General features: G+C 36.0%; 2 protein-coding genes across 6 annotated transcripts; one reads left to right on the plus strand and one right to left on the minus strand.

Moving 5' to 3' along the window:
- The first annotated feature begins 5,987 nt into the window (after positions 1-5,987).
- LOC109858151 (aprataxin and PNK-like factor) lies at positions 5,988-8,507 on the plus strand. 5 transcript variants are annotated; one of them, XM_020435143.1, is made up of 6 exons: positions 5,988-6,164; positions 6,772-6,846; positions 7,025-7,201; positions 7,278-7,495; positions 7,602-7,910; positions 7,994-8,507. In XM_020435143.1, exons 1-6 carry the CDS (start codon positions 6,063-6,065, stop codon positions 8,316-8,318), a joined length of 1,206 nt encoding a protein of 401 aa, XP_020290732.1. In that variant the 5' UTR covers positions 5,988-6,062; the 3' UTR covers positions 8,319-8,507. The 5 variants fall into 5 exon arrangements, with proteins under 5 accessions (XP_020290732.1, XP_020290741.1, XP_020290770.1 ...); XM_020435152.1 differs by having other exon boundaries at positions 7,293-7,495; XM_020435181.1 differs by lacking the exon at positions 5,988-6,164 and having other exon boundaries at positions 6,380-6,846; positions 6,997-7,201.
- A 95-nt stretch (positions 8,508-8,602) lies between these two features.
- On the minus strand, positions 8,603-10,132 carry LOC109858169 (translin-associated protein X). Its single transcript, XM_020435194.1, has 2 exons — positions 10,021-10,132; positions 8,603-9,682 (listed from the first exon to the last, which is right to left on the minus strand). The coding sequence occupies exons 1-2, from the start codon at positions 10,034-10,036 to the stop codon at positions 8,820-8,822; spliced, it is 879 nt and encodes a 292-aa protein (XP_020290783.1). The 5' UTR covers positions 10,037-10,132; the 3' UTR covers positions 8,603-8,819.

The following is a 10,132-nucleotide window of genomic DNA, read 5'->3' on the forward strand; positions in this document are numbered from 1 at the left end:
TGAATGAACGATCGCTGGCTTGCTTCCCGCTTGTTGAAATTTTGTTCGATCAAGTGCAATGCTCCAGGCAGAACGGTCGGGAAGTCTTCGGGCGACACGTGTATACATATGCTTTACCGTACATATGTATAGCAACACGTAAGATACTTTATTTAATTTTACAGTTTGCTGTTTCGCATGATCTTTTCTTCTGGTTTCTTTTTTTACGTCGCACTTTTCGACGATTATACTAGGTCCCGATACTAGGACTCGAATAGTGTTTCCTGGCGTTTTGCATAGAGCATTTGTATCACAAAATTACCCTACATTCACGTCCTCCCTTTCCTCCTCCTGTCATTATGCAGCCTTGACCAAAAACACGGTTTAGTTAAGTTTACTTCTGGGTGTTTGTATCCAGTCATAGTATCCAACGAATATCCAGGAGTCTTAAACTCGCTACATTGCGTTCTGTTAACACGTTTACAGCTACGGCATATGTAAAAAAAAAAAAATCTTTTTATGGCGCAAAAACTTTGATTTTTATTGTAACCAAAATAATCAGCGTTCACAAATTACAACAAATATTGCAGTGCGATTATTCAAATTCAAAGAATAGAATCAATTAATTTGTTTAATCAATATTGTTATTAATTTGTCGAACATAGATTTATTGCAATTCACACAGTTTCAAAACTTTTGGCCAACGCTGTGAACAATATCTGATTAATTGCGAAGCTCGCGATATAAAGTTCACTATAACGCGTGCGTTGCTTCTTTTGATAACGCGACTTATAATTTTGATAGCGCGCCTTATAATTTTTAATCGAGCGATGCTTGCGCTTATTTCTCAACGCCGAACGAAAGCATTAATTCCTTTTTCTCACTTTTGATTGATCGGAAAGATTAATGTTCTGTACCACGCTTTGGCTGATGTAAGAGAATATCGTGGATGAGACTTCCCTCATGAGTTATCGCATGGTACGTATATGACTTATCAGTTTTTCGTTCTATTTTGCTGTATTTACCGCTTGTGATTGGACTTGTCATGGAAGTAGAATAGTATTTTATCACGCTCAAAGTGTCGTTTCACATACGCCGAGTAGAGTTTACTCGACGGCGCTTCCGAATTTTTACACTACAATCGCACTTATACTTCTCTGCTCTCATGCACTTGCCAAAAATTTGCATTATCTCCGAAAAGTTTCGACAAAAAACATATTTATAATATCAATAAATAATATTATTTACAGGTCATATAAAACTTCTTTCAATAAAGGTATACAGTTCTTATCTTAGAAAATTATGTGAATTTCTTCAGCATTTTTTGCATTTCTTTTTTGCTATAAATTGTTAAGAAAAACCTCTTCGGATAATCACAAAGAGATTGACAACTTGAACTTTTCGGGAATAGCGTTTAAGATGATTGGATTAGAAACGTGTATATATATTCTTTGTGTCAGCGTGTCCGGTGCCATGGTGGGAGAGATTCATGCTTCCTTTACTTTCAGCCGGGAATCGGTCAAGTTGGAAACGCCGCTCTCCACGTGGTCAGTCCAGCGGAAGGCGGCGGTACCATAGTATAGCCAAAACCAGATACCGGCGTCGGTCCACAGGGACACCGGGAAGCGCAGGAAACGTCGCGGACGTCATCGTCCGAGGTGCAGTATCAGCAGCTGGCGTGCGCGCGTCGACGTCACTTGTACTACGTATGGCCGAGCGAAAGTTATTCCGGTACAGTTTAAGCGAGCGGTTCGAACTCGACGTTGTCGCTCGGTTAAAGGGCAGGCGAATTAAAATTCGCGTGGAATTTGTCATTGCGAATCCGCGATTCCCGAAATGAAAGATAGCCTGTGTTTATAGGGAGATTGTCTTCTAACTTTTTTCTCCAACATATCAGTAACATTTCAATGGTATCGTCAAAAAAACTTGATCTCTTGTTTTACTTCTCGTTTGTTGAGTGTAAAACTAGACCAAGTAGATTTGGGTAGAAAACAAATCACAAAATCGACATTAAAACTACTCGATACTACTGTCAAAAAGTTAAAAATTTAGACTCGCAAAGCGAATTTCCGCAGATTTGTTAATTCGTCTGCATTTTACGGAACGCAGCTCGTGCGTAGCTTAACAAACTATACAGATGCACACACTCACACATACAGAGCTTTAGTTTTGGTAAGCCACTCTTCCGGTATCATTTCCTTCTTTTTTTGTTTGTTTGTTTGTTTGTTTTTTTTTTTTTTTTTTTTTTTTTTTTTTTTTTTTTTTTTTTTTTTGATACTGTTGCAACGATGTAACGCGATCTTGTGCTTCTTTTTCTCGAAAAAATCCGCAAATCGGAAGCAATCTATACATGTACATATGTATACGTGTATAATGTGCGATGATCGTGACAGATGATTCGTATCATTCCAAGTTTTACAATAGAAATGTATGTGCGCCTCGAACGGCGGGATACGTGAGAATTTCGGCGCTGTCAAAAGCATTTCCGTACGTTTATTATATTTGAAGCGTTCATTCAAATTCATTCAAAATTCATACCGGAACTACAGAAATCGATTGTTTAGAATGGATAATATGCAGCATATTCTAAATCCATACAAATAATAATTTGCGCTCTAAGTTTTGCTCATTACAATGCCGTGCGTGCACTGAATAATTGCATACACGAAAGGTCATTAAATATATATTTCGTAAGTGTCTTACGATGTTTCAGACGCGTCGCTTGGATTTGGCTGTAGAAGTTAGCTAGAAAACATTCCCCGATAAAAATATTATTTTGTTGATTGACTTTTACTTATTGTTAGAAATGTGACTTGAGTCTCTATCATTTTTAATCAATTACTTTGAAGAAACTTCGCAAGGTGATTTTAATTTATGTGATAAATAAATAAGAATTAAATATATTACATTGAGAGACAACGAGACGTGAAGTAAATTTACACCATTATAGATCATTTTATCCGTTTCCGATAGCTTATTTCGTTGATCACATACAAGCATTCCCGCGCAATTCAGGGATTTAAATATATCTATCAGTTTGTTATATACTTGTTATACTTTCTCTTTTATCGCAATTATCTTTTAATTTATAACGCGCAGTAATTCTTCTCTCATTCATCTTGAAAGACTTGATATAAAAAGGCTGTAAATCACTTATCGGAAATTCTTTATTTCTTCGATTTTTCGGTTGGAAAATACTGTTCGCTCGAAAACACAAGAAAATAATTTTTTCCTGTGTTCTATTTTTTTAAACAAGCAAAGATCTTCTAGTTTTTCTCGAAAATTTTTATTCTTAATATTTACAGCTCGTTTTTAATCCTACATTATTTAACACTGTTTTGTAATGCATTAACGTATACACCGTCGCAGAAGTTTTATCAAAACATTGATATATTGCACCGATATCAGAACCGATTTCGGATAAGACTTTCGGTTTTCGATACATATTTTCGTTCTTGCACCATGGTGAATTATCTCACTTCGAGATAGGATGTTGTATTATTATTCTAGCAAGTGTTAGGCTTGTTTTACAAGCGGTATGCTGTGATAATGTGTGCTGTACATGACGACACTGACAAACGATCCAAGCGATGAAAGTCACTTCCATGCGCTCCGTCGTGCACCGAAACGGACGATCGAATCTTGCGGATAACACGTTACATCGCTGATTAGTTTTCTTATCTCTCTAAGCAACAGCTGAAGCCGGCCTGCGACACAAGACTACATAGAATTCATCTAACGATTCTGCAAAAAGAAAGAGACAAATGAACTTAAACGAATTGAAAGAAAATCAATATCAATTGTATTGTAATTATAATCTAATCTCTAAAATCGAAGATACTGTTTTCAATTTCCTTTTGTCTCTTCTAGTTTTGACACATTGATGAGATATACGTAAGCGCATATAAAGAATGTAGCGTAAACAACACAACTCAATTTTAAATATTTAAGATTTTCTTTCGCAAAGTGTTTTTTTTTCAAAACAAAATTTCGAAATAAATAGATGACAAAAAAAGCAAGAGAAAAAACGATATAACAATTTAGAAGATGAACATGAATTCTCGTGGAAAAAATTTCTATCAATTCCTTTAAGTTCATTCTTTCTTGCGGAAGAAAACCGCGATCTATAAAGTTCCTATTTCGTAAGCTAAACGGCTAGTCGCTCGCACCGAAAGCGTCCGATTTCTCGATATTCGCACAGGAGAAACACGAACAAGAAGCTCGTCGATCAACGAGATTGAACGGATTCTCGGATTGTGCATGATGGATATGTGCGTGATGAACAGACGAATTGACTTATACTATTTGAAGTGAGCGAAAAACGCGATTATGTTTTTTTTTCGAGCGTGTTTTACATACACGCGCGCGATTGGGTCGGAAGTTGGTGACGCTTCTGAGACAAGGAATGTTTAGTTGATTTTTACGACGTGATAAGCAAAATCGATTCACTAGCTCACACCCGATTTCACTTAGACCCGCAACGATATTCTCATTATCATGTAAAAAATCAAGAAATAAAAACTAAACTTTGTGGCGTGCACCGTGGAATGAAAATAACTCGAATAATTGTACGACGTTGTAAATCGTGTTAATAAATTTCGCGTAGCTCTATGACACGTTTGTCTCACATACGACACGCGAAACAATTAAATATAAAATGACCTCGCCCCTTAAACTGCTGCTAACAGAAATGTAATTCATTACTAAACAGTAAGTTGCATGCAAAATAGAGAGTTTCAGGAAAGTATAATAATATACAGAGAGTCTCTTCTCTATCGACAAAAAATTATGCGAAAAAAATATATAAGATATTTATATTGATTGTATTGCAAATACTAAGACAAATGATTTACTATATCAGAATGCTCACATATATTGGAACCATATATTTTTATTAAGAAAATTTATGCGTATATAGCATGAGAAGTTTAGATAGCACAATAGAAAACTAATGTCTTATTACATGCGCGTGAATTACATACGTTTTTGTTACGAGCATTTTGAGCGGCGAAAAAACGCCTGTTTAAGTTACTATGACCATGCAGACTTGAACCCGACTAACATCATTTTGCGGCTTGAAAAGAAGGACGAGAGCGTTCTCGTATTTTGTGTACGTCGCACAGTGTGCCAGAAGTAAACGATCTAGAGGGAAATAATTATTTTAGCAGCACCTCTGCTAAAAGATGTACTAATGTAAATGACATTATTAAAACAAAAGAATGTGTACACATTCGATTAAAAAGCTTGTAACGTAAAAGTTACAACAACATGACAAGAATGTTACAAAATTGATTTTTTTCCCTCTAGATTTGGTATTTTCACACACTGCGTCGCTTCCTTCTGCCATCACGCCTACATAATGATTTCTTGGTTGTTCCGGGTTTTGAAAAGATGTTGAATCATGTACAAACAATAATGACTTTTACATCGCATAACTTTGTCGACACGATTACGCGTTATCGATTACTTGCAGTTCCGCGTAAACAGGGGGAGAGAGAAAGAGAGAGATATATATGAGTATGTGTATAAAAAAAAGAGATTTGTCTCAATTGCGAGAAAGCGTGCTTTAATACGCGACGGTAGCCATTGATCCAGCTGATTATTCTCTCTCGTATCAATAAGTAACCGGAGTCAAGCATCTCTCTCTGACAGTTTTTTATGACACCTTTCCACACAAAGAGCTTTATGGCATCGCGTCAGATCTGTACTGTACTTCTCGGCGCATTTCTCTTTGTTTGTTTATAAGCGTGTACATTCTTTATAATTGTAAATGAAAAGACATTTCATTGTTAAATTCTTTTACATATTTCTCTTATCCTTCCTGCGATCTTTTTTTTGTATATGACTATATTATTTGACCGTTCGTAAATTAATAGTGTTTTCTTTCTTTTCAATTTAATATTGACACGGAATATTCTATGGACATTATGCCCATGAAGTTATATTATAAAAGGAAAGCGTTGATAAAACAAAAAAACGTTTTTCTCTGTAGAGAGTTTTTTTTCTGTAACAGAAATGTTTTTGGTGACAGTTTCGAAATGTCCGACAGTTTTGCCGCGTGTTAATTTCACAAAAAATTTATTATGACGAAAAGGCTACAAATAGTACGTGTTGATAACGATCTGGTGCAGAAGGCAAACTTGCAGATCGGGAATAACATCATCGGCCGAGGCGCTGCGACAGGAGTAAGTTATTACGTCAGTTCTATGGACATTTCAAAAGTTTATCGACTTTTCTTGAAATAAAATAAACAACAGAATTTTTTAATTTTTTTCTCTCTATCTTTAAAAAGTAGCGTTAGAATTTTTAGGTAAACAACATACATTATTCAAAATTCTAAAATTACTAGAAGATGTATGTGCAGATGCATAAATTATCCACATATCGAGTGACGAATAGAAATTCCAGGTTTATTGCGTCAGGATTCGTTACAAAGTGTATACGCGCGCTGATAATATTATCGTAAAGAGATCTTGCTGCACGGTTTATCTCGCGGCAAATAACGTACATTAGTTTCTTCCGCGTCGACATATTTTTTTGTTTCGATAAAGCGCGCGCGAGTTAACGAACAGCGCTCGCCATCTAGTAGCAGCGATCTCAAATCAGCTGACGAATATTGCTCATAATCACGTGTTACTGCGCAAATTAATTTCGCATTGAAATAATTATTGTTAAACTTATGATATTCTGTTTGTAGTTAATGTGATATTCTGTGTGTGCTTCGCTTTATCAGAAAATTTATTTTTGCATGAGCGTCCTTCGAATTTACAAATTCTTATCGTTATCGCATAGTGCAACGACGGACAAGTGCTCAAACACGCGGTGACCATCAACTTGTCGCCGGATGATGAAATGACAATTACGCCGGTGAGATTCCTTATGTTATCGCCTCGCGATGTATATTGTATAATATTTATTATTAATTCTTAAGGCACAATAATGTGTATACAAAATACTTTGTAATTCACATACAAATAAATTATCTTCTAAACAAAGTTAAAATGTTGATAATATCAGTTGTCTATAGAGACCATTTTCCAGTTAGGTGGTACCGTGTTATATGAAATCCGCTGGATGCGCACGATGGAAATCTCTTAAAGTAGGAAGCAGTACACAGATAAAACCAGGTGACGTTTGCTCTCTGCTGCCTGACAAATGCTGGTTCAAGATCATTTCAGTACCAGACATAATGACAGAGATCGATCAAACATTGAAGAGAAAAGTACAATGATTGCTGTTACTATTTACTAATTAATATTTACAATATTTAATAAAGAACTTTATGAACTTTATCAAAGCTCTTTGTATTTCAGGTTGAGGAAGATCTGAGTAATGAAACAAATGAGAAGAAAATGTGTGTATCATCCAGTACAAAAACTGTTGTATCTCCCAGTGAAGCTTTGAAGGATATTCTTAATGATAAGGATCAACCACCAACCGAGCATCAGAATCTTTTCAATAATGAAAACAAGGAACACAATGATGCACCCATGTTACAGGAAATTTATTTTGCGAGGTTTTATTTTAATATACGATACTCACATACGAACAAGAGAATACTTGATATATTAAATAATTATTAAATATCTTTCTTTACCACACGTATATAATTTTATTTTCAGCTCTTCCGAGAGAAGTGAGGTACCTACAATGAGTTCTAAAATATCGACAGACGCTCAGGATACAGCTGAGCTTTCAGTCCAAATTGATGGAAAGCGAAAAGCAGAGAACAGTAACTTAACAAGTGATACTACGGATGCTGAGTCGGGAAAGAAAACCAAGTGGGATCGCGATTTTCATAATAGTGATCAGACTGAAGCAGCTTCGCCGATAAAAAAAAGTCCTCGTTTGTCCGCGCGTCAAGAAGATCGTACACCGAGTGCTGACAGAGTTCCCAGAGACAAGTGCATGTATGGTTCTCGATGTTATCGGTAAGTAAAACAATACAATACCACCTCTCACAATTTCATTAAAACACACATGTACGATATGAAATTGACAAATTTGATCGTAGAAAAAATCACAATCACAAGAACAATTATAGTCATCCGGGCGATCGTGATTACGACGAGATCGATGATCGGGAAGAGTGTCCGTACGGCGTGAAGTGCTATCGCAAAAATCCACAGCACAAAACGCAATTCAAGCACACAACTATTCCGCGTCAACGTCGAAAAGCTACTGTTTCTGCTGCAGTGAACACTAATCAAAAACTAGACGAAAGCTCTTCCACGGAAGAATCTGTGGACGAATCTGATTACCAACCGTCGGATTACATGGAGAGTTCGGACTGGGAGGAAGACAGTGGAAGCGAATGGGAGGACGGCACGACCGGCTGACGAGACCTCTGCGTTCTGATTTAGATTTTAGATTTCTAAAACTTGTCACGTTTTTCGAGAGCGTTTGTTGTATATTACATGAAATCTATTTTGTTATGAAATATTTATTTTTTTACACCAACTGTAAAATATTGTATTTGCATCTATATTTGTTTACCACAAAGAAAAGTATAAAAAGTGTTATTAATATATCACAACTGACGTCATTCTTTCGGATTTTCTGAATACTTCGTCAGAAAGTATGAAATCTGATACGATCTAATAAACTAAACAATATTTAACACAATACATCTTAGAAACTTAATCTTAAGTAAAATTAAATTTTTCAAGAAGTCTATTTTGATTATAAAATTTTTCAGATCATTGAGAATTAAATTAATTATGATAATTTCTTTAACACAATTTTCAAATATACTACAAATTTATATCAGACATTTCTCTTTGCATCAGACTGATGAAGTTCACAATAAAATAATCATCGTTAAGTATCGTTTTCACGTATTAGAACGCCTGATAACCCTCGTCATCTTCAATGGCGTATTCTTCAGCCGCCGAAATGGCCACTTCAGCCAGCATGTGTTTTGGAATCTCCGATCCTCGTACTTTGATAGTGTAACAGGCGTTCTCCATTTTTCTCAGACTATTCTTGAGCGTAATGATCTTCTTGAACATTTCGTTACCACAGGCCAAACTTGTGTAGCCCAAAAAGGCCACATATATCTGCCTGACAAAGTTGCATGTCTGAAAGCAACTGGTAATATCGCCTATCGCCAAATTGTTGATACATCGTCGCATCAGCTCTCCAGTCAGGTCAGCGATGCCCAGGATGTAATCCGTTGGAGTGACCATGACCTGTGTCATTTTCTTACTCTCCTCTAAATTGTCTGAAGTCGGAATAGGATATGTCAGTGCACTTTCCAACTTGGTCCAGTCTTTCATACTGCTGTTCTGCAGGTATTCGTGGAATGTCAGTGCCTCTATGTATTCCTCTAGGCCAGCGCGATATGCTCTATGATACTGATAAGGATCCTGATTGTCTAGCTCGCTAGCAATATCTCTGAAAAATTTCTTGACTACATTATCAAGTCTCAGCTTGGCTGCTTCTAGCACAGCATCCTGTTTGCTCTCTTTGTCAATGGTATGTAGTAAAAAGATTATCCTCTTGCTTTCAATACAGATATCTCGATTGATCTTGAAAATTCTCTCGTAACGATCATGTTTATCGTCCAGCTCGGCCGCATATGCACGAAACTGCTGCACTACAAGACTGTTCTCATTAATACTTTCCACTACTTCCTTGCCCTTATCGCCAAGATTGATCTTGTCCTTGTCCTGTCGATGATGACGTCCACGATTTTTTCTTTCTGTTGCAATGTAACAGTGTCGTTCCATATTTAAAATCAAAGAATTGTTGCAACAATTAAAAGTTGAAAGGCGTATTGCAACAATAACATAACCTTCTTTTCCGATAATGAAAATTTTCAGACTTAGCTAAAAATCTCTTGAACTAGTTTTTATACTTCCGAAAAACACATTATAATATATAATATATAATCATAGTACATATTAGAAATTAATAAATGTAAATTTATGACAATTGTCAACATATTTTCACGTGGGATTGATATACGTGACAACAAACCGCGTGACATAATATAACAGAATAGAAAAATGACTAGCATCATCGTGGTTGGCAATTTACCTTTTTCTGGTGGCATTGTGATTTTCTTCCTTAATTTATTTTAATAATAAATTCAGTTACGCTATTAGTTGACACAGACAATACGTCTTTGTAACAAGCAGACGACACTTTG

The sequence above is a fragment of the Pseudomyrmex gracilis genome, unplaced genomic scaffold (assembly GCF_002006095.1).
Source record: "Pseudomyrmex gracilis isolate BER0280 unplaced genomic scaffold, ASM200609v1 scaffold_6, whole genome shotgun sequence".
Classification (NCBI taxonomy): Eukaryota; Metazoa; Arthropoda; class Insecta; order Hymenoptera; family Formicidae; genus Pseudomyrmex; species Pseudomyrmex gracilis.

What these genes read in the sequence shown, in the direction of transcription:
- LOC109858151 (XM_020435143.1), top strand. Translation starts at nt 6,063, where the DNA reads ATGACGAAAAGGCTACAAATAGTACGTGTTGATAACGATCTGGTGCAG. An exon ending in ATGAAATGACAATTACGCCG is followed by an intron (nt 6,847 to 7,024) that starts GTGAGATTCCTT and finishes TTTTCCAGTTAG; the next exon opens with GTGGTACCGTGTTATATGAA. An exon ending in ATCAAACATTGAAGAGAAAA is followed by an intron (nt 7,202 to 7,277) that starts GTACAATGATTG and finishes ACTTTATCAAAG; the next exon opens with CTCTTTGTATTTCAGGTTGA.